Source organism: Episyrphus balteatus, chromosome 2 (genome assembly GCF_945859705.1).
Source record: "Episyrphus balteatus chromosome 2, idEpiBalt1.1, whole genome shotgun sequence".
Classification (NCBI taxonomy): domain Eukaryota; kingdom Metazoa; phylum Arthropoda; class Insecta; order Diptera; family Syrphidae; genus Episyrphus; species Episyrphus balteatus.
In genome coordinates, this window is record NC_079135.1 from 68,451,390 (window position 1) to 68,476,285 (window position 24,896).

The 24,896-nt window shown below is 30.7% G+C and overlaps 4 protein-coding genes across 6 annotated transcripts; 3 read left to right on the top strand and 1 right to left on the bottom strand.

Annotated features, from left to right (window-relative positions):
• The first annotated feature begins 1,946 nt into the window (after positions 1-1,946).
• Positions 1,947-3,026, top strand: LOC129911424 (dynein regulatory complex protein 8). Of its 2 annotated transcripts, none has more exons than XM_055989226.1 (5): positions 1,947-2,080; positions 2,168-2,405; positions 2,464-2,590; positions 2,651-2,734; positions 2,797-3,026. In XM_055989226.1, the coding sequence occupies exons 1-5, from the start codon at positions 2,062-2,064 to the stop codon at positions 2,836-2,838; spliced, it is 510 nt and encodes a 169-aa protein (XP_055845201.1). In that variant the 5' UTR covers positions 1,947-2,061; the 3' UTR covers positions 2,839-3,026. The 2 variants fall into 2 exon arrangements, with proteins under 2 accessions (XP_055845201.1, XP_055845202.1); XM_055989227.1 differs by having other exon boundaries at positions 2,958-3,026.
• Positions 3,027-6,226: 3,200 nt separating this feature from the next.
• On the top strand, positions 6,227-7,592 carry LOC129910602 (uncharacterized). Its single transcript, XM_055988038.1, has 3 exons — positions 6,227-6,692; positions 6,760-6,834; positions 7,194-7,592. Exons 1-3 carry the CDS (start codon positions 6,369-6,371, stop codon positions 7,287-7,289), a joined length of 495 nt encoding a protein of 164 aa, XP_055844013.1. The 5' UTR covers positions 6,227-6,368; the 3' UTR covers positions 7,290-7,592.
• Positions 7,593-8,127: 535 nt separating this feature from the next.
• Positions 8,128-9,187, top strand: LOC129909497 (zinc finger protein 34-like). Its single transcript, XM_055986573.1, has 3 exons — positions 8,128-8,133; positions 8,207-8,290; positions 8,387-9,187. The coding sequence occupies exons 1-3, from the start codon at positions 8,128-8,130 to the stop codon at positions 9,185-9,187; spliced, it is 891 nt and encodes a 296-aa protein (XP_055842548.1).
• A 2,143-nt stretch (positions 9,188-11,330) lies between these two features.
• LOC129910601 (uncharacterized) lies at positions 11,331-23,368 on the bottom strand. Of its 2 annotated transcripts, XM_055988035.1 has the most exons (3): positions 13,119-13,287; positions 12,982-13,057; positions 11,331-12,674 (listed from the first exon to the last, which is right to left on the bottom strand). In XM_055988035.1, the coding sequence occupies exons 1-3, from the start codon at positions 13,236-13,238 to the stop codon at positions 11,389-11,391; spliced, it is 1,482 nt and encodes a 493-aa protein (XP_055844010.1). In that variant the 5' UTR covers positions 13,239-13,287; the 3' UTR covers positions 11,331-11,388. The 2 variants fall into 2 exon arrangements, with proteins under 2 accessions (XP_055844010.1, XP_055844011.1); XM_055988036.1 differs by lacking the exons at positions 12,982-13,057; positions 13,119-13,287 and adding an exon at positions 23,137-23,368.
• Positions 23,369-24,896: the final 1,528 nt, after the last annotated feature.

Genomic DNA, 24,896 nt, shown 5'->3' on the forward strand with positions numbered 1-24,896 from the left:
TTCTGCTCTGCCATTTTCTACAATTAATGAAAAGAAATTTGATTAATTATACAGAATATTTTGTTAATGAATACAAAAATATTTCTTACCAGTTGCAAAAATCAACAAACTGCATTTGTAAAACAGCTGATTCTGTCAGTTCTTTTTTTTTTGTCTGCTCTCATTTTTTTTTTGTCTGCTGAATTTGTGCTGAATTCTTCAAAAGGTTTGTTTGGTTATTTCGTTTGGAGTTGAATGTTTTCATTTTCAGGTTTTTATCGAGTTTAATCAAAAACTTGTGTTTTACGAAAACTTGTGGTTTATGGAAAATGTATGGAAAAACTTGTGTTTTTGATATAGGTTTTTGGGTTTTTTCGCAAAAACCGCGTTTTTGGCTTGGTGTGAAAAGGCTATTAGGTTCGATTTTTTCAATTCGGCAAGGTATAGCTAATAAAAAGTTTATTTAAAGTTTTATTATGCAGTTCAACCATTTGGAAGTAAAAAAAGATCTCTTTAAAGCCTTTTCATAGAGTTCTGAACAACACTTGTATATTTAAATTACAAAAGGTCTTCTTAAGAACAACTTAAAGATACTTACAAAAAGACCTGTTTGTTTAAGCGTCATTAAGACCTGTTTAAAGAGGTTCACCCAATACACAACCCATTTTATCAACGCCTTGTTAATAAAGCTATTTGCTGTTGTAAGTAAACGTTTGATAGAAATGTTTGCTTGTTTTATTTGTGACATTTCCAATTTGTGAGTAAACATAATGGTGTCCAATTGGATTTACTTTAATATTTTTTGTTAGTGAATTAAATCTCTTTTTAGCACTTTTGATTGGTTTTGTGGCTAGGTATCATGAAATGATAAAATTGTAATTAGCAAAATATTAATCGCTTTCGCTGATATTTGCAGTCGGATAGCTCCATCACCAAACTCAACTTAAGAAGAAAGTCGGATATTTTTAATGAATTACATACATATGTATACGAACTATAACAGTGGTAAATCTGAATAAAAAAAGTTATAAATAATAAACCTACCCAATTTTATTTTTATTGAGCAAAAATGCCAACAAAGATATGAAATATATATTCAGCTTATTTGAAAAATAATTTTGCAAAGTATTAGCTACCTCAATTCTGGAGAATATAGTAAAGGACAAATTACGAAATCAATATATTCACAATTTTCCACTTCTCTTTTATATTGAGTTTGGTCTGGTGGATGCGTTCTGGGCTGGTATGCGGGACACGTGGGTTCAATTCCTACCTGGGACATGTAAGTAAAGTAATGTTTTTTCAATTAAAATAAATTTATTTCATTTCAGGAAAAAGAAAAAAATGCAGAAGAAGTCCTAAAAAGGGAAAAATACAAATTATAAAAGAAAGAAATAAAATAAATAAATTCACATGTAATTTTTTTTTTTAACATTTTATGAAAGCCTTATTCATACTGTTTTATGATGTTCTTTAAGAAACTAAATAGCGTTTTCCGAACACATTTATGTGTCTTTGCTAACTTTTGAAAGACCTTGTTAAAATGTTGTTAAAAAAGCTTATTAATTTCATAGCACTTGTTAAAGAAAGTCTTAAGGCAACTAAATAACCTCGGTAATTTACGCCAAAATGGTTTGTATAAGATTTGCTGTTGTTACTTTACAAATCAAAAACTAGCCTGTATTGACACTATTGGAAATCAAATTGTTAGTTGGGTGGGCTGTCAAAACCTTAAGTAGCCATAAGTTTTGACAGTTCTCGATACTGAGTTTTTTCTAATGATCATACCTTCTCTTTTTATACCATGATCCCAGATAGCCTATCTGATAGGTGTTTGAACGTGCCCATTGAATTCGAAGAGCAAGTTAAAAAAAAAATTGTATTAGATCATTTGGTTCCATTCGCCAGTAGATCTAAACTGCTAGGAGTAGGGTGGCAACATTGCTCGGTATCTACCACTTGTTTAGCAAAATAAACATAATCATTGGAGTATGTAACTACATAGTTACCAAATTTACATAATTTTGTTTTGTCGATTTGAAAAAGGAAAACATTTTCTTTTGCAAAATAGTTTTCTTCAAAATGGAATTTGAAAATCCTGGTAATCGTTTTATTTATTTATTTTGAATATATGCGTTGCATAAATAAATAAGTTTTCATTTTGTATTAACTTAATACTCATTAACAGTCATAATATCAAATGATCTGGAAAAGAGAATCGCTGAGGCATTTTCTATGTTCGATCACATTGGCAACAAAACAGTAGACGTTCGTGAAGTTGGAACCATTCTGAGATTTCTTGGATGCACACCAACGGAACAAGATATAAATGAAATAATCTCTGCAACAGAGTTTGAAGATACTCGAGGAACAATACATTTGTCTCGTTTTCTGCCTCATGTTTGTCATCTTTTAACCGAAAGAAAGTATACATACATCCATAAATAAAAAAAATAAAACAAAAATTAATAGGTAGAATTTTAGAATGGAACCAGCTTCGCCAGAAAAACTTTTAGAAGCTTTTAAAGTCTTAGATCCTGATGGTAAAGGTTTTTTAACAAAAGAGTTTATGAGCAAAATTATGATGGAAGAGGGTGAACCTTTCACTCAAGTTTGTAATTGATATTGGAAAAGAACAAAATTAATATAATTTATTATTCCTTTCCTTCAGGAAGAACTCGATGAAATGATGGCTATAGCTGTAGATGCCCAAACTGGAAATATATCTTATGAATATTATTTGAATCAGTTGATGGTAATTATATTGCGAATTATTCAATAACTTAGTTTATTTTACAATTGCAAATTTTTAAAAAGTGTAAAACAAAAGAATCAATCTATGAACTTACTACAAATTGAGCCATAATTCACAGAGCACATATCTATAAAAATCTTTTAAATCACAGAGCACAAGTCTTTTAGAAAATGTATTTTATATACAAAAATAAATTTAAATAAAATGTATTGCTTTTTTTTAGGTTTATCTATAAAAAAAATCTGGTTTTGAAATAAAAAGACGAATAAAGGAATAAATATCAAACATAGAATTGAATTTTTTTTTTTATTCTTTTAGTAATAAAACGTTCTTTTTTTAAAAGATTTTTGGAGCCTGGCTACACAGTAAGTCTGTTTGGGTTCTTTTTGGCCAAAATATGAAACCTGTCAAAGTTTAAGGAGAAAGAAAAATTGTGTAAAAGTACCCAAACGCTTTTGGCACAAAATTTTCTGCTACTTTTTCTACAACAACAAAAATGTAAACAATAACACCAATTGAAAACAAAAATTAAGAAATGAAAAATATAAAAACATTTTGTTTTGTTTCACAAACACATTTTTTATTTATTTTTTTTTATAAATCATTTATAAAATTTAGCACTTTACCATTAAAACACAATAAATAAAAATAAAAACACAAAACATAGCCACATCATCGCCATGTTTTTACTTTGTTTTGTTTATTAAAAATGTAAACAGAAATTGAAAAACAAAACAAGAAATGAAAAATATTAAAAACACTTTGTATTGTTTTTTAAACACTTTTTTTTATTATTTTGTTATAAAATATTAATTTATTTTGAGTATTACACCACTAAAACGAAATAAATAAAAAAAAAAAATAAGAAAAAAGCCACGCCGCCATGTTTGTAGTTTGTTTTGTTTATGTTGTGCGACAAGAAAAATTAAGAAAAACAGAGAAAGCACTTCCTTTGACAGATTTCAGATTTTTGTCCGATGAAATTTTCTGGGCAGAAATTCGCAAGAAGGGGAAATTTTTTTCTCTCTGGCGGCCATCTTTTTTGTGAAAAAATGCACAATTTCAGAGTACCCAAACAGGAATTGGGTTAAAAATGTTGAAAAAAGTAGAAATATTTCTGTTTTAGGCAGTACCCAAACAGACCTAGTGTTGTGCCCAATCACGTTCCAATTCACATTTTCTAGGAACAAACGTCAAAAAGAAGAAAATCCTCACCCCTCTTGCCTACAAACTGACTGGTTAGGCGATTGAAAAATCACCGTGTGGCCCGGCACTAAGGGAAGATAGTCGATCGCTTAAGGAGGCGAATGTGAAGGTTTGTATTATAGTTTTCGTTTTCGCCTCTATCGTTTTACCTTATAACTACTTTTTCTTGGCGGATTTTGTTTCGACTGACAAGAGAAATTTTTGTTGATGTTTTTTATAAAAAAATGTATTAAATAAACTTTCAATTATTTATATTTGTTAACATTTACCTACAACGCATATAAATAATAAATTCTCGAAATGAGTTGGAATGGAATTATGCTGTTTTTCCCCTGGACCCTTCAATTGAAATTAATTTATGCACTTATTCTTCTTTAAACAGCCTCCATTAGTTATTCCTCATTACAATTGAAACCTGAAAAAATAAGCCTAGATAATAAACGATAGATCAGTGATAACGGAGAAAAAACATTTCTTCAATATTTTTCAATTAAAAACTTTAGTTTTATTTATTTATAAATTTTTGCATTAAAATGCGCGACCTCTACCGGTGAAAAAAAATTAAAAAAATATTAAATTAGTTTTAGGACAATACGCAACTTTTGCGTTGGGTAGAATTTTGAAATTAAAAAAAAATTAAATTTCGCTTCGGCCTACATCCCATATTATATAGAAAAGCACTTCGTTGCCCTTTTGTAATTAAAATAAGATTCTTGTATCTACATATTATAAAGAAGGGTAAGAAAATGCAATAAAATAGAGTGAGGAAATTAGTAGAAAAGATAAAAAGAACAAAGTTTGTTGAGCGTCACATTAGAACAATGTTAAAGACATATTTCTGATCCTTTATAGAAAAGCTGTAGCGGACCGTATTAAGGCAGGGGTCCGCGGACCACAGGTTATGAGAGCAGATGGTCTAACTGATTGAAAAATTAGGGCTAATGGCTAAAACAGATGTGCGGCACATCTGCACGCATCGCTGCATGCAGCTCTTTTTAAATTATTGATGCCGATTTTTGTCAAAAAAAATTTATGAACTTGATATCTATTATTATTTTTTTTTGTACGAAAACGATAAAAATGGATTATAAGCAGTTAAAATGGAAGAAATAATTGAATTTATAAAACAAAACAAGATGGTTATGTTGTTTTTTATGAATTCAATTAGTTCTTCCATTTTAAGAACATCAAAACGAACGTTATTTGAATTTTTGAATTATAGATTGTGTCAACTGCCAATATCAGTAATGCCAAAGAGCAAGTATTTTGTATTTTTTTTAAACTTGGCATGGAATTTAGAAATAGAGACATGATGCAGCTCTGCGCTGCATGCAGATTTTTCTCCCATAAGAGCCCGTGTTATTCTTTTTTTGCTGCAGGGAAAAAACTGCACGTCTGTTTTGACCAAAAGAATATTGCAGGATTTACATAAGTCTGCATGCAGAAAAGTAAAGGGGGATAGATACAATAGGTACAATCCGTACGTATGAAGGAGAGGCATTGATGAAGTAGAACATGTTCGTCTTCGCCATAATCTTCCTATAATCTGCATTTGTGAAGATCTCTGCATTTTCATCTACTCTCTCTATCCAACATCTGTGGTTCTTATATATTAGCCCTGTTCCATTGGAGGTGGTAGTTTACTCTTGAGTAGAAATCTACTAAAACAACTACACTCTCTCCTCGATTAGAAGATCGTGAGTTAAGGCTTAACTACATTGGCTCAAAAAGTGAAAAAGTACAAAAGTGAAAATTTTCAAACGCATTTTTGTATAGTTTTTCAGTCTGAAAAATTAAAACTAATGATGCAGAAAGCTTATTTTTTAGCCTGAAAAACAATGTGCATACTCTTTATCACAAAACAATTGCGATAGCCAGAAAAAAAATCTTTTTACTTTTTCAAAAAGTGGTGTATGTAGTTAAGCCTTTATTTGTAGTACTAGATCTACTCATGAGTAAACTACCACCTCCAATGGAACAGGGCTATATTATATTGTGTCTCCTTTGAATGAAGATCTGGAAATGCACACGTATGTAAATCCAGTGTAAGAATAAATCTCGAACATTCTGCTGTAGAGCAGGGATACAATTTTTAACATAGTTGAAAATTTTAGCCAAAATCCTTAACGCAGTTCACAGTTCACACACGGTTTAAGTAAGATACTAATGTGAACGCACCCACTTGCAAAGTGCAGTTCTGAGCAAAAGGGACATCGAAGATCGAACAAACCTTTTATACCAAATGTAAAAAACCAAAACAATTTTATACCAAATTATAAAACCAAAACAAGTTGTTGTTGTTTCTCGTGTTATTTTTTCTTCAAAATACCAAAATAAAATAGTTGCTTGATCTTTGTATTTTAATTTTGAGCTTAATTAATAAATAATAATCAACAAATAGCAAATAGTGCATAAATTCGTTCTAAAAATGAGTGAAGAATTCTTTGAAAAAGAAGAAACTCAAATTGAATACCTTTCTGAACCATATTCTCCATTAAATCGTAGCACTTTTGGTCAAGAACTAATGAAATGTGGGAAAGTGTTTTTATGCTTCATTTCTCAAGATTTTGTTTTCTATTGTGGTTTGTGCGAGAAAAACTCTACTCGTAAATACACAAATTTTGATGAATTTGCTAATCACATAAAACAAAAACATGTAAAGCTTTGGAACTCTGATTCCGATAATATGTCCAATGATGCACCTTCTTACTTCACAGAATTACAAGACGATCCTATCGACACTAATGAAAAGGTTTTAATCAGATTATGTTTCTGAAATTGTAAACTGAATGATTACCTATACTATTTGTTTGTTTCAGGAAGCGTTCCAGGATCAAATCTTGGATGAATTTGAAATAGAATATCTTCATTCTGACCAAGAGGCTGAAGAAGAGGTACGTACATATTTATATTATTTTGTTCTTTTATGTATGTTGTTTTATTATTTAAAGAAATACTAAACTTTCGCTTTTGAATGTACATAAGGTAAAATCTATCTTAAATTAATCATTTATTTTCAAAACATGATAAGTCCATTTGCCCAAGAAAACTTTCTCACGACATAGGTATTTTTTTTATATAACATACTTTAAATGCAAATATTATCCTTATTATGTATATCAAAGTAGGTATCTACTGATTAAGATCGGAATTCAAAGTGGACTTATCATGTTGGAAAATAAACGATTCAAATAATGTAATGAAAAGTGTAATAACTGGGCTCGTTTCATGTACATTCATTTTTTTCTTCTAGAAATTCGAAATTGAAGAGCCTTTCAGTGAACTCATTGATATGAGTAAAGATGGTGACAATGTTTCCCAGAATATGCAAAAGGTAAGTAAACTATAACGACAATGCAATTAAAGCCATTTGCTCTGTTGTTACGAAGTCCAAACTTGTTGACCAGTGTCTAAATATACTCAAGTCCCTAAGCACAACGAACACAGTTACTCTAACCCATCCAGTTTCATTCCCACCCTAACCCTGGGGATCACAATGGATCCATCGAAATCCGAGTGGGATGATTCGACTTGTCGGATTATCACCCCGTTCAACCTAACCTAATCTAAAACTATAACGACATAATGTAGGATAATATGATTTGCACAAAATAATCTGTGGCATTTCAAAAACTCAGATCTTACGATTACGATAGCCTTTTAAAAAAAGAACTGAAAACAAGGTTTATGCTGTATTTACATTGGTCTGCATGCAGAAAATTAAAAGCGGATAGATATATACTCGGAAAGAGGCATGATGCAGACGAACATGTTCGCCTTCGCTGTAATCTTCTTATAATCTGCATTTATGAACATCTCTGCATTTTCATCTATTCTCTCTGTCCAACATACATATGTGTTTCTTAAATACTGTGTACCCTTATAATGCAGATCTTGAAATGCAGACGTAAATCCACCATTAATTGCAACGTAGAGTATTTCGCTATTCAGTCTCAAAAACTAATTTTCAACGCATTTTTTGTATGTTTAATTTAACATTGGGAAATGCATTACCCATACTCATCCTAGTAAAATTGACTATATTACTGAATTTTTCGTCTGGTATTAGCTCACACTGGCATTTAAGAAAACTTCTTCCTAAGAAATACCCTGTTTATATGAGCAGATTCAGAGATCTGATTCAATGGTTAGCTTTTACAAATTAAACTATTCAATAATCGAATAATATGGTCGTTAATAAAAGTCACTAGGAGACCGAGCCCAATTTTAACTCATATATAACAACTTTTAATTATTTATTTTCAGCACCAAATATTTGTCCTCCAATGGCCTGAAAACCAAGTTTTACAATTAATAGCCCTTTATCGAGAGCAGGAATGCCTTTGGAATGTAAAATCTATATTGTACCACAAAAGCAAAATTAAAATACACGCCTACAATGAAATTTTACAAAAATTCAAAATACTAAATCCTAACGTTCTCAAGAATGTTGATTCTCTCCAAACTGCTATCCAAGAATTACATGAATTCTTAGATGATGTTGACAAGGAACAGCAGCAAAAAACTACTTCCAATTCTTACAATGAAAAAATATATAAAAGTCTCCATTTTCTTAAAAATGTCTCCAAGTCGAATTCAAACCAAATAGCCGAAACAAAAAGTACTTGTGATATATTTAATTCAAGTTCTTCTGAAACTGAAGATTTTAACGTTGAAGACATGAATGATATCAATATGTGTCCAACTGAGCCTTCATTGCTAGCTTGCCATATTTGTCGTGTAACTTTTGAAAACGCCAAAGACTTAGAAAATCATCTAAATGATTTATCTTCGAATAGCCAAAAGAAAATCTGTCATATTTGTGGTGCAGAGTTTACTGACCGTAGTAACTTTATCACTCATCTGCGACGACATAAAAAGGAAAAACCTTTTGGATGTATAGATTGCTCAAAGTGTTTCGTAACATCAACCGAATTAAAAACGCATATTAGAGTGCATAGTAATGAAAAGGCGTTCATGTTTATGTGCGAAACTTGTGGATTGCAATTTAGATATCAAAATCATTTAGAAACGCATAAAAAACTACACGGTGAACCTTTACTTGAGTGTTCCGTTTGTAATAAGAAATTTCTTTTGAAACGACAGCTTGCTTATCATCAACGGAAACATGGTTTTGAAGAAAAAGCTAAATGTTTGATATGTAACAATATTTATCGAAATAAGGATTCGCTTTTGAGGCATGAAAGAAAAATACATAACATAAGAAAACGTAAATCGAAACAATAAAAAAAAAATTGTGAACATTTTAGGTGATCATTTCCTCAGAGATTACTTATATAAAAGATGTAAGATACTTGAAGATAAGATAGTATTAGACCTCGTTGTTGTACTCGTGCCATTCTCTACAGATAAAATAAAAAAAAATACTACAAACATCAAGTTTTACATTAATTCATCCAGCTGTTCCATCTGTTGAACTGAGGGCATAGAAACAATAAACAAGCATAAGAACACAATAGATCAAAAGGACAGTCTGAGGTTTTCATCATTATAGTGCCACATTTGATCAAAATCTGAACTTAATGTGTAACCGCCATAAAGTACGAATGCATTGGAAATAAAAAAAATAGGTTTGCGAGAAAAATTAAAAAAAAACAAAAAAATAACAAAAATTTTCTTCTGTTCTAAGAGCCAGCAGCGACAAGGCCACAAGGCGACATGGTGAAAAGGCGACATGTCAACAAGGCGATAAGGTGACATGACGACAAGGCGACATAGCGACTTGACGAAAAGGCGACATGGCAGGAAACGAAAATCGAAACAATAAAAAAAAAAAAAAATTGTTCAAATTTTAGGTTATCATTTCCACAGAGATTACTAACATAAAAGATGTTATATACATCGTCGCTTTCAAGGAAGAGTGGCATAGGTCGAAATTTGTCATTTTTGAGTTTAGAGCACAGAACTAATTAAAAAAAACGCAAATTTTCTGTGTTATCAGCGCTTTTCTACTTCTTCTAGTTCCCACGTTATGACAAAGTGGCCCTGTTAATTTTCACAAATATCCCTATCATTTTGTATACATTAATGGCATTTCTTTAGTTTTGCCGTTATCGCAGATAGGATTTGTGTTTTCGAAGAAAACGACACAACTAAGAAAATGCCCCATGAAAAAAGAGCAACCCGGTAAGATTTTTTCATCATTTCGGCATTTTTGTCGTATTAAACTGTTCGTAAGTCCGGTTCTGTAACTGAGTTAAAAAGATGAATTTAAATAAGTTTTTGTTTATGTTTTTCATATATATGCTAGAAAATCCTATTTTTTGTATCTTTTTCGTTATTAAATAAATAAAATTGAGTTAAAATAATATTAAATTTTTAGTTTTGTCTTTTAATAACGCACTTTTTCCATAGGGGCAGAAAAAACCAAGGTCAAAAATAGTTCTTTTTTTTTTAAACGGCATAACTCCAAAATATTTTTTTCTAAATATTGCATTTTCTATAAAACTTAGTATACCATCTCATAGCAAAAAAAGTGCAGTTTTTCTGTGTATATAACTTTTGAGTTTTGTTTTTTATTGACAACGAAAATCATTTTTTAATGATTCAAAAAACTTTAAATGTCTCTCCTGAAAATAAGCAAATTTTGACTTATGCCACTCTGCGTTGAAAGCGACGACATATACTTGAAGATAAGATAATATAGAAGATAGATTTTTTTCGACTTCACATTTGAATTAAGATTTTTTATAAAAGTATATTTTGGTTTACCGAAAAATTAGTTCTCAGTTTTATTGAAGATTGAAATTTTTGATTATAAAATCATGTTTTCTCATATATACTTAAAACATAAGCTCAACATTTTAAACGATTTAAATTTAGTAAGTTACTAAGTTAAAAATCCGTATGCTTTTTGGCCTAGTAACTTACTAAAATGGCTTCAGCAATTTACTTAATCGCTCAAAATTTTGCGCCACAGTTGTGAACCGTATAACCTCTAAATATTCAATTTTTGATGAAACATAAATAGAAGAGATGTCAACATAATGCTAATTTAAAAAAAATAAATCCATGAAATAGCGTGATAAGAGGTCTAGAAGTGTGTTTTACTGATTTGGCACTTTATGGATTTTGATTTTGAAATGACAAGGCTACATGGCATAAGGCGACGAGGCTATATGTTGACATTACCACAAGGCAACAAGGTGACATGGCGACATAGTGGCATGGCGACATAGTGATAAGGCGGCATGGAAAGCGGAAAAAAGTCTGTCAAATCTGAATTATTTCACGGATTTTGATGAAATTTTGTGCACATATTAAAATGTTGCATGCAGAATTTACTGAAAATATTGGCACATCCTTTATAATCTTCAAATAACAGAAAAAGCAAGACTGTTATTTAATTTAATTTAACTTTATTGATAAATACTATAGCTAGATAGATACAAAATTATTACATACATTTATGTATATTCAACTTTACCTCACTGAAGGAAATAATTACCAAATAATTTTTCCAAAATGCCAACAGAATTTTTAAATTTTCTATTAAATCTCCGACCAAACATACGTTGATTTCCACTATTTTCTTCTGAGTCATCATTTAGAGAAATTTTATTGTCTCTCTTTCTCTGTTTTTTCACCGAACTTTCAGCAAGATCTGCCATTGATGAACTCCTCGATTTTGGCCACCAAGTTGCTTTTAAATTCGACGAAGATGGTTGGTGATCAAAAGAAAATAAATTCAAAAGATTTTGTGGTGAGAAAATTGCTGGATAGGATTCTTCAGTGTCAGAATATGGAATATTGCTTAAATTTTCAGATTCAGTAGTAGCTTGATTTGTTGATATGGTTGTGATTTCATTTGGTTCATTTTTCAAAGTTGTTGCTTCAACAATCACCTCCGGTACTATTTCGGTATCTTCGTTTTGGAATAAACTTGAGTCCAAGTTTAAATCGAGAGAAGAATCTATAGGATCATAATGATCATCCACGTTTTCTGATATATGATTAGCCCAATTATCTAAGAAAAGATCATCTTCAGAAACAGCTGGAGCAATACTAGATGCTGGTACAGGAGTGCTGTGTTGGACTTCCACAACAGAGTTTGGCTGCGATGATGTCAGCAAATTCGTAGAGAATTCTTCTATTTTTTCTTCAGGGTCTTCAAGTGGGGAAATTGTAGAGGTTGACATCTCTAATTGAGCTTCTGTCGTTGTTTCTACAGATGTTGCTTTAAACATATTTATTTCATCTAAGGAAAGTGATCGTTTAATTGGAACAGCTGATACTGCTGGTATGTCAGGTTCAGTTAAGATAGGAATGGAAATTATTGTTTCAGTACTGGTGAATTCTTGATCATTAATAACATTTTCTGTTGGGACCTCTGGAACTGTGTCTGCTGTTGTGACTTCTGTTACTGCGTCCGTTGTTGTGACTTCTGCAACTAAGTTTGTTGTTGTGACTTCGGTGACTGTTTCTTCCGTTGAAGTGATGTTTGTTACGGTTTCTTCAGTGGTAGATTCCTGCAAAGAACTTTCAACAATTGCCACTTCTGGTTCTATGTCATTGTTTATCAGTTCGATAACAGGCATTGGAGTAGTGGCCGGCTCCTGTATAGGAATCAAAGGATCTGTCTCCGTACACGTGATGTCATTTTCTGAATTAGAAGTTTCAGTTATTGAAGTTGTAAGAGCTTCGGTCGTTGAATAAGAACTGTCGATATCAGACAGGTAATTTTCAGGAATCTCTGTAGGTATTGTCAGCATGACTTGAAAATGAACAAAATCATTAATTTATTAAATTTGCATTTTTATTAAGTTTTTTTTCATCAATGTCTTAAAAGTGAGATGGTGATTTTGGAGTAATAAGATACGTGTAAATAAATAATTGATACGAATGATGGAAGTTGTTGAGGGCAAAATTTGAGAAATTGAGTTTTTATGAATATCAACAAAACTTTGAAAAGCAACATTTGTAAGTTGATCTACCTAGAAACTAGCTTCCCTTAAAATTAGGCAATTTCGAAGTTTTACCAGAAACAAATTTAATTTATCTTTTTGGGGATATGCACTTACGTTTTTGAGAATTTTCCATCGGATAAACTGGACTGTTATCACTACAATCGACACTATTCGTCTGACTTAACATGCACTGATGGTTAAAAAAATCAAATTAAAACCATTAACCAAAAAATTATTATTTTTAAACCCACCATCAAATATACTAGAATAAGCATTGTGGAAAGGACACTAAATTTAAATACACAACTAACTAAGTTATTTTTCAAATAAAACAATAACTTAGTAGTTTTTCCGTTAATTTTCTTTAACATCGTCTCGAAAAGAATAGGGAAATATAACTGAATTATTAATTTGAGGAAAATCTACCTTCTACCAATTCAGTATTATTTGTTTATGTTTTTTTTTTTCTTACCAAATTAGCACACCTGGTGCATATAGTAAATTCTTGGAGCTTGTCATAATTAAAATGAAAATAAGCATTAATGAAGCGAAGAACTTTTTTGATGATTCTTTAGTTTTTGTTTGTTTTATTATTTCAAGGTCTTGTTTCCGTGTTTTATTTTTAATTGCCTTGGTAGAGGTTTTGAGAAAATGTTAAGGAAAATGTATGGAAAAAGAAAATAAAAGGTAAATATTGTAAACAAAGTTTTTCTGACCCGGCTTCTTAGCAGTTTAAGTATGAAATCAGATGATGGGTTTAAGTTATCATTAGACGGGAAAACAATTTTCTTCTAGTTTTTGAATGTAGGGTTCGTTTTTTATCACAAAATTAGATTCTTTGAGTAAAGTATAGCTCAAATATTTTTCATCCGAAACGAACATTTTTGTACAGAAACTTTTACTTATTATTGAACATTAATTTTCAAAGCAACAATTTTTTATTGTTAAGAAAAACGTTAAACATTTTTTTTGGAGATCATTTTTTTTTTGAAAACTAACCAATTAATTCTTTTTAACTTTGTTTTTATGTGTCAGTATGGAAAAGAGCATTTAATAAATTTCCAAGGCGTCTGGGATAGGTAAAGCAACGATAAAAACATCCATAATTAAAAACACATTTCTTGTTCACTTGTATCAGTTTAACCAAGTAAACTAAGTTAATTAAACTAGTTTTAATTAACTTGAGCAGGAAATTTTACGCAACAAATTAAATTTCAAAAAATAAAATTCCCACGTACATAATGTAATTCACATAACAAAAAATTTCTTTAGAGTTGTCGTTTATAAGTTCTCGTTCCATTATGTTTCAATTCGTCAGAAAACATGAACACAAAATTTCCAACTTTATCATTCCACAAGCAGTTTTATGAAAATTCAATAAATAGATACAAAAAAAATAGCACGTATACGTCACAGTGAATGTGAAAAAACGTGTTAATAATGTGAATTACAACTTTGGCCCAAATCGATTTTAATTTGCTAAAACTTTCACTTTATTAATTGAATAAAATATCCTCCCCGTTGTGGTCAGTGTTAATAAATAAATCAAAGAACAAAACCTTTTGAATTAAGAATCAAAAATTTTAAATTTTGTCGGCTTTTTAAATTCTGTTTATTTTTAAAATATTACAAAAACAAAAAATAAACAAATGCAAATTTAACAAAAAACAATACACCTGTGTTTTTCTGAGCTTAAGATTTTCAAAATCATGAATGATTTAATTTTTTTTAAACATGATCTTCAACTGTTAAATCTCTGTTGAAGAATTTTATTTCTCTTTTTTTATCAAAATGAAACACTTCGTGTTCGCACTGCAGGTTTATACCATACCATCATGGATAAAAGATTCTGCATATACATAATGTTTAGTTTTGAAAAAGTGGTTTCGGCTTTGTTCTCTGTTATATTATGTTGTTTAAAAGTTCGAGTAGCATGAATCTCCATTTTTATCTATCTGGTATTTTTTCAAAAATTTTATTTAATACAAAGACTCTATCTTCAGGTTTTCAGGACTCATCGCCTTGTGGTAAACCTTATCAAATTATGTATTTGCATGCATATATTTTTAACTTGTTAAATCAAACTTTGAGAAACAATAAAGTGATGTCAAAGTCTAGGTTGGCTGTATTTTTGGAAAAATATTTTTTTTTTTTTTTTCAATTTTTGACTTGTTAAAGCTTATCAAAAATCGTAATCTAGTGCGTCAGTCTTATACAAGCTTGTTTCACTATCAAGAAACAGTTCATTGGTAAATAAATAGAAAATAGCTACTTTCAGACACAATTTTTTTTGTAAACTAAAGAAAATAAATGATACTTGTTGATAGTGTGTAAAGTTATCATTTTTCATACAACACACAAAATACATTTGCCTTATCTCTTTAGGGAAGCTGCTGGCCATACGCTACAAGGTCAAAAGGTTAAATAGATAACATTAAAATTTGTTCATTATTCAGTAACTTTAAATTTGATGAAATGATTTCTAAGCAGTTAAAGTCAGGACTTATTTACGTTCATACATCTTCTTAAAATGGCTCGAGTTGCTCTTATCTTTTTGTTCGCTTTCTGCGTTTTCCATGTAAATAAACGAATTGTTGTCATTTATTAAATTTTTCTTACATAATATTCTTTTAAAACAAAAACAATTTAGCTTTCAACAGGAGCTCCCATCGATCAAGATCCTACAACTCAAACAGTCGAGCAAGGAATCAAGAATTTGCAAAGTTTTTTCGAAAGTACTTTTACAAAGGAAAATATGGATGTAAGAAACTTGTGTTTTTATTTTATCTAAAAATTGTAAGGTGGGAAGGGGTTTCGTGATATTTAACAGTTTGTTTTTGTTTTAAATTCCAATTTAAAACCATTATTGCATAAAACATTTTCTTTTAACATAAAAAATGAATATCACTCAACTTTTTCTTTATCTCTAAAATTATGTAGTTTTGATAAAACTTTTAAATTATAGAAAGTGCAACAATCGTTGACGGAATTTGGCGCAAAGCTTGGTGAACAAGGTAAGGTTTTGATGAATAAAGCCAGTGAGGAACTTAACAAGCTGAAGGAAAAGGAGCAAGTTCAAGTTTAAGATAATAAATCTGTGTTAGTTATTGATTTAACTTAAAAATAAATATAAAGTAATTAAAAAAAAAGAATATTTTGTTTTCATCATGTTTCTTTTTATGTTGCTGAGGTTGCTTTATAAACTATTGCAATAATTCACAAACAAATATTGAATCATATTACTTTGGAATATTAATGGGCACGTTCAGGAAATGTTAGGGACTAGATATTTAGGGAACGTCATTTTCTGAACGGAAATTTGAGTAGATTGACTAAATTAGTTTGGATGTGATGTTATTGCCAAATTTCGAAATTTATTTTAGAATTTTACCGGTCGCATGAGTAAGACACCAAATTTCACTTAACTGTAATGAATAAATAAAATTAATTATAACCGATAATGCACTTTTTAGTTGTTTTTCACACAAATAAATTTAATTTTGCTAAATTAATTCTTTAATTAAAAACAAACTGCTGTCATGTTGACAAAAAAAACTTTCCTAAATTTTTAGGGAAAATTTTCTTGCCTAATTTTTCAGTCAGTTTTCCAATAAAATTACCTAAATTGGAAGGATTTTTTTTGACAGATGACCAATCAGAGACCGAGAAATTACCTAAATATTTAGTCCCTAACGTTTCTGAACCTGCCCAATTAGTATTTAAGAAATAAGGTTGGATCGAAATATCGAAGAATTCTTCTATTTTTTTTACAAATAGGAGTATACATTTTTATATATAATTATGTTAACCAAAACAAGAACTGATCTTATATAAGTTTTTCTTATATTCTGTCAATCAAAGTTATTGGTAAAGTTCTTGACATTGTCATTCCATTTAGCTCATTTTCTCACCAGTGATTAATTTGGACACAAATTCATCTAAATTTGACTTTAAAGTTGACAGAAAACAAGTGAACTTAAGTAACTGCGCGTCAAGTGTGTAAACTTACAATATACAAATACGTACAAACTTCGCTCTATTACAAAAATAGAAAATGGGAATTAAAGAAGTGTTACATAATTCCGATTAAAATTTGAGTAAGGTTTTATTCCGTGTTGGTTGCAAAATCATAGTTTAGACTTTAGAGTATCTATGTATAGCTGAAAGTTTGCTTCAAACTCGATTATCTTTTAAAGCCTGGTACGCTGTTCGATATAAAATTTAGCTCCCATACAAAAAATAGAAAAATTTTATCTGAGCTAAAATGTATCCCATACAAATTATCGATAACTTGTATGGGAATTTTATCTCGGGTAAAATTTAGCGCGAATAGCGTACCAGGTTTAATCAAGGATATTCCTTGGAGTAATTATTGATTAAAAGATAATCGAGTGTGAACAAACTGGCCTATAAACCTCGGATTTCTATAGATTAAATAAATAAAACCACAATTTAGGAATTTGATATTTGAAAACAAGGTTAGATCTAAACCACAGTCAAACCACCTTACGATTTCTAATGCAATGGACACTTTTGGCGGAATAATTTGGTTTATTTTTTCGAGAGCGAAAATACATACATGTAGTCTTTGAAAATATAATACCGATGAGTTTTCTTTGAGTTTTATTTTTATTTAATATAAGTTTAACATTCTATTTTACTTTGAACAACTTCGCAAAAATATTCGCATTTGTATTTAATATAATTTTAACATTCTATTTTACTTTAAATAACTTCGCAAAAATATTCTATTTTACTTTCAATAACTTCGCAAAAATATTCTCCTGACCGCCGTCGTCACGTCGTCACGTCTTCAGAATTCGTTATCAACTGCCTCTGTCTTCCTTCTATATCCAATCCAGCACTCCAATATTGTTGAGTAGGCGGTACCAGGCTAATGCCCTGGTGGCCCAACTCATAACGTACACTCCAGTCACAATACCTCCAGCGATGATTACTATACGAGCAAGTCGTCTTGGCATGTTTGTTCTGATGACTCTTGTTGTTTTTCGGTTTGTTTTTATGCCCAGCTTTAATTAGGGCATCGACTGGGGTGCCGTGAAATAACGCCGAGCGAAATAACGCCGAATTCCAAAATTCGGCGTTATTTCACTTTCAAAAGCGAAATAAGGCCGAATTTCAACGTTCGGCCTTATTTCACAATGACAAAGTGAAATAACGCCGATTCGGCATTATTTCACTTTTCAGTGAGGCAAATCCTGCTAAGTGGAGCTTAGGAAAAATTGCAATGTAACCACCTGTAGTCAGTTTGGTATTGAAATGCCATATTCTTGGCAAAGGGACATAAGGCCCATGGACATAACAGCCACTTTATATTTGTGGACTTAAGTCCCAATTGAGTGAGACATAAGTTCCAAATTAATTGTCAAACTCAGGTTGGACATAAGACCCACAAATAAAAGATGGACGTTATGTCTCACTAACGAAGAATTCACAAATTATAAAATTATTTCCCAACTGGATTTGGGATAGTTACAAAATTCGATTTTGCACTTATGTCCCACCCTATTGGCACATACGCCTATTCAATATTGTATCTAAAGCAGGACAGCATGTCCCCAGCCTCCAAACATACTTTACTGTTTATACGCCTAAGTCCTGTGTATTATTATTGTTTTTATGTGTATACCAAACAACAAAGATATGTTTGTGTTATAACTTAGCAAACGCGAAGCGGAAAAAAATTTGCTTACATGAGAATCTATTTAATTTTCGGAACCCAAACGCGAAGCGGAAAAAAATTTTGCCCACGGAGAATCAATTTTGAGGTGTGAAAATAAAAATTCGCGCGAATTTTGGAAAAATATGTTGGGCTATGTCTCACTCAAGTGGGATATAATTCTTAAATTAAATGTCGTCCCACTCAAGTGGAACATAACTCCCAAAAATAAAGAGTGGGCGTTATGTCCTTGCAGGGGCGGATCCAGGATTTTTTTCTGGGGGGGGGCACAAGGGACGGATTGGCAAAAAAAAACAGCAATAACAGTTAGAAATAAAGTGAAGTACCATACGACTGACTAACAAGCAGAAAATTTTAACGACCCACAGCGGTCTAAAACCTGGCCAAAAATATTTAGGCACATTTCCCACATCAAATAGGTACCAAATGACCAAAAAGTTATTCGGAAGGAAAAATTTTCATTTTCTTGTTACAGTAAAAGCCACTTAAGTGCTAACCCTCTTACTCCTGGATTAGCCGGAAGAAAAAAAATATAAAAAACCAGAAAATGCACGTACAATTCTGTGCTATATTAAAGTTAGTAATCTATTCTTTATTTAATTTTTTGACTTAAGTTGTTTCACCAAATAGTTTTTGAGAAATTAAGTTTTAAAGATGAAATTTTGAAAAAAAAAATGTTTACGTTTTTTAATTGATTTTGTATAAAATTTTGCAATATTATGGACATAATTATACCATTAGTTAATGACCTAGTAGTTTTTAGTCAAATACTAAAGACTTCATTCTAATAAATATAAAAGTTCCTCAGAATAACAAAAAAAACTGAATCATACTTTTTTGCCGGGAAACCCAGTTTTGTTTTTTTTTTTTAATTTGCATTAACCTTTTGTAACCCAAGGTCGTAAATTTAAAAATTAATAAGTCAATCGATTGGCCTTTATCTTTAATAAAACACGTGTTTTTTTAAAAATTCAATAAAGTCATTATTTACTTAGTTATTTCGATATTTTGGGAGTAAAAAAAAAGTTTAAATAATTTATTTTTATATAAAAATGCAAAAATTCAAGTAAAAAACTATCTAATATTAATTTTTAGGCACTTTCCTAAAATCCAAAAATAAAACCCCGTTTGGTTTACTAACAAAAACTATTTTTTTTTTTCTGAATTTCGTAGTTTTTACAAAAATTTGCTTATTTTCAAAAAAAAAACCCAACTTTCAACATTAACTGTCAATTAAAAACTATTGGTTAGAAAAAACTATTTATTAGAAATTTGAAGTACTATTTCGATAAAGCAATACTTAAAGATTATAATATTAGAAGCTTCAAAAGAAAAAAAAATAGTTTGTAGAGTTTTTATGCAATCTTTTTCGGTTTGTTACAGAAATGTCACATGGGGCTACAAGGGGTTAAATTGTTTTATACCTCAAGAATGTTGTGTTCAAATTGTAGGTCTCTTGGAGCCAAATTGACCAAGTTATGAGTATTTTAATACTTCCCTTAGGAACGTTTTAGTCTTTTAGTCCAGAGTTCAAAACTTTAAATCGTTATCCCCACAACTAATGTTTTCAACGCCGGTGCTCCTCATAACTTCAAAACTACTGCACCGATTCTTTTGAAATTTGGAACACTATTTTTTTTACATATTTTTAGAGGTATCCCTGGAGAAATTTTCTCAATAAAATAATATTTATAAAAATCTATAAGTAAGGGTCGCTTTTGAGGAGTTTTTTTTCAAGGGGTCTTTATTTTCGGGGTGCAAACTTGGGCAAACTCCTGAAATGCAAGTTTGTTCTACATATCCAGCAGTTCTATAATATATAGTTTATGCAATTTTGTGACGTGTTCCGCTATTTTAAAAACACTAATGTTAAAAAAAACAACGAAAAAAGTGCAAATTTTTTAACCACTCTGTATGAAATAGAGTTGCATATACAATTATTTTTTATATCATTCAATGTCATTCGATGTCCATATCAAAATTTTTCACCAAAATCACTTTGAAAATTAACTTTTTTTTAAATCGAAAAAAAAAAAATTCGTGTGTACCCAACAAATAGCCGTTTATTTATTTATGAGGTGGAGCTTTTCATGGGAAAGGGATGCATCAATTAACAAAATTCGCATTTTCAGCCACAAATAGACAAGAGTTTCACTCAAGTTCTTTCTGTTATTATTCATATATTTTTAAAACTCTTATAGTTTGATTTCCTTTAAGTATGAACTTTAAGTTCTGGGGGGGGCACGTGCCCCCGTGCCCCCCCCCTGGATCCGCCTATGTGTCCTTGGGTCTTATGTCCCTGCGCCACATTTTTATCACATCTTGAAACTTATCTAGGTTAATGAATAATTAAGAGGCATATAAGAGCCAAAACTTTTTTGGAACCTATACCTCGATGGGATGGGCATAAGTCCCAAATTGGTATGGGAGCCATTGTGCCCAAATAAATTTGGGCCTTAAATGCATTTCAAAATAAGAAAAAGGGTAACATACCGGTTAACTTGCGTCTGCTCTTATGCTGACTTTTCTAACATTCGGCCTTATTTCTCAGTTGGAACTCGGCGTTATTTCACTTTGACAAAGTGCAATAAGGCCGAATGTTGAAATTCGGCGTTATTTCGCTTTTGTAAAGTGAAATAACGCCGAATTTTGGAATTCGGCGTTATTTCTCTCGGCGTTATTTCACGGCACCATCGACTGGCTGTCGTCTGCATTGAGTTGAAACATCGGCTCTTGACTTCAAAGGTATCAATTTCGGTATGGAATGTGTTTGTTCATTTCGGTATGGAATGTTCATGACGACGACGATCTGGAAATATTATTTTACTTGACATTGTTTTATGATATGAACTTAATATCTACTTATCTTTGTTGTGGAATGTGCTTGATCCCACATACATTTGAAGAGTGAAAAATTTAATTTATTTTCAATCCACTTATTTACACCGACTTCAATGACAGTAAAGAAACGGAAAAAGCATAGTTTCATTTTCCGATTTTCTTAGAAAAAATTTAAAAGAAGTTTTGTTGGCATTACTTACAGCATTATGCATGACGTATACCAAATTTAATCGAAATCCTTAGAACTATTTTCTCTAGAAACCGGTAGGTATATGGGATATTATGTTAGAGCTATTAAAAAAATGAAAACAGAAAATCCGCCAACCCGTCTATATTGTACCTTCATGATGAAAGCACCAATGCGCAGACCGAATAATGAAAAAAAAAATGATGCGCATACGCCACAGTGACCCAATTTCGTATGTGATTTATCTTTTAAAATTTCGTACTATACTGAATAAAGGAGCCTGTACAATAAAAAAAATCAAAAAATACCGAGTTTCGTAACATAAGAAATATATCGACTACAATAATAAATAGTTTGGGACACTGCCTTAATCATCGATCTAGAGAAAATATATTAATTTTTTTTTTTGTGAAATATGGTAGTTCTTACCAAAGCCACGATGGCTAAAATGATTGCTTACAAGTCTAATTAAATTTTGTTTTTCAAACAAACTGCACAAGATAATCTCGCTCCATCTTGTTTAAATCACCCTCCGCACCAAACACATGAATTTAATATTCATCTTAACTGTAAGTATACTTTTTTGGGTTGATTAGTTACTTTCGTTCATGGATTAATATGTGTGAATGCATATTAATTTAAATAGGAATTATTCATGAATTTGAAAGCTTTATATGACAAATGCAAAACTATAGTATGTACAATGTACATAGATTATAGATACATATAATGTGATGAAGTAAAACATGATAAAAGTTTTAATTACACATCTACCTATATGTGTAGTTCGGAGCATCATTTGAATTCGTTAACAGTTCTGAACGCACTCTCGTCATGTCGTTTTGCATTAAATTTAATTAATATAAATTAAAGTGGCGCATACTCGTAATTGACAAGAAGTGCGTGTTTAGTTAAATGTACTAACAAAAATTGCTCTATGAAACTGATATTTTTTTTTTCAATGAGAAACGAAAATGCACCAAATAATGATAACCAAATAATAATAACCAAATAATAATAACAATGGTCAACAAGGTTTTTCCCACAAAAACTAAAATAAAGTTTTCTAGAGGTTTTTGGGGTGCTGAACTCGTATCCGAAGTCATACAAAAGGGCTATTTCGGGATTTCAAATCTGCTGATGGCTCTTATGCTAATGTGACTTATGCGTGCCTTTAAAATGCTAATAAATCATTGGTTTCGGTTTTGATATTACATTGTAGATTGTAGTATCATATCATAGATAGTAATGGAAAAATCGCAATTTAAATAAATCTAGGCCCATTTGCTGAAACGAGTCTTAAATATTTATGTGAAACATAAACCCTTAATTTCTACATAGTGGTTTGCACGAACTTCAAATTGTGTCACAAATTCCTCTAAGTTTAACATAACTTAGGGGGAAGAAATAGTAGAACTTAAGCAGTTTATGTTCTACTTAAGCTGTTTTATTTGAGAAATGAAGAGAGATTTTCGATAAAAAATAATGTATACGTACTAAAATGACCACCAATTAATTTTAACAATATGAGTTAACATACCTTTAGAAATATTAACCATCTTCAGATGTAAAAATTCATTTTAAAAATTGTTGATGGGATTTTAACTCTTTTGTTGTTTATTCCCTACACAAATTTTGACACACACATACTTTTAAAAGGCACAAATACATTCACTCGAATCAATCCATTTATTTAACAAAACACAAATTTTATATTGTTTTTACTATTTTTACATTTTTCCATTAATTTGAGACACATTTAACAATATTTTTTCTATAATTGCTCAAAAACAAATAAAAACTAACTGACTTTTGTATTAATTTGACATTTTAATTTGAAGTTCTTAGCGATTTCTCGCATGAAAGTAAATCATTGCTAGGGTGAACTTAAATATTTTTTAGCAATTTAGAATAAACTAAGTAAAACATAAGAGTTATGTTCGACCTAGCTAAGATTGGCTAGTATGACCAAATGGGCCTAGGTACAAAATAAACAACTGAGGCCTATTTGCTGAAACGGAACTTAAATATTTAAGTAAATCATAAAGGACTAAGGCCCATTTGCTGAAACGGAACTTAAGTCTTTATGTGAAACATAAATCCTTAAGTTCTACATAATCGTTTGCACGAACTTCAAATTGTGTCAAAAATTCCTCTAAGTTTAACATATTTTAGGGGCAAGAAAAAGTAGAACATAAGGATTTTATGTTCTACATAAGAAATTTTAATTGAACAAAAAGCCAAAACATCCCTTAAAAAATGATTTTATCTATAAAATTAACATCTGTTATTAGTTTAAAGATGGTAAACTCACTTTAAAATATGTTAACCATGATAAAATTGGCCGCATGAATGTTTATAGAATTGTTTATCAATTTTATCTCACTTAAGTTCCACATACCGGTTTGCACAAACTTAAAAGTAACCCCTAAATCTGATTAAGTTTAACATATTTTAGAATGAGGAAATAGTAGATCATAAGGGTTAATGCTCTACTTAAGCAATTTTAACTGAAAAAAAAGAAAAAAACACCCCTTAGAAATGATTTTGGGTGTAAAGTGAACAATAATTATAAGTTTAAGAACGGTTAATTTACTATATACGTGTTAACCATTAGAAGATGTTACAATTTGCCGCACAAATTCGTATACAATTTGTATAATACAAGCAAACACAATGACACACAAATACATACACAAAAATAATCCTTCAAATGAATAATTTGTTTTTATTAAATTTAACACCATTTATTTTACCGCTTTCACTATTATCCACTTTTTCTTCAATAAAAATAGACAGAAGAACCGAATTTTTTAAATTATTTCCCTTAGTTCCTGGCTACACGGTGATTTTTCAATCGCCTAAGCAGTGAGTTTGTAGGCAAGAGGGATGAGGAGTGAAGGGGGAAGATGCTCACGAAGGGAATTGAATTTTCTGAGGGTAGTACAGTTCCATTGCTAAATTGTTCCTCTTTTTGACGTTTGTTCCTAGAAAATGTAAAAGTGGAACGTGATTGGGCACAACAGCGTGTAGCCACCGCATGCGATTTTTCAATCGATTGAAAAATCAGTGTATAGCCAGGCACTTAAGGCCCATTTGCTCATACGGATCATAAATTTGAATCATAGCTAGGTCGAACATAGCTCTTATATGTATTTTACTTAGTTTATTTTTTTTTCACTTCAGAAATTTCCGATGTAGTGAGCTTAGAGCAAGCTGCGATCTACAATCAGAGGCTCATCATAAGTGCATGTGTTAGTGGTTAGTAAATAACACATGCATAAAAATATATACTACGAT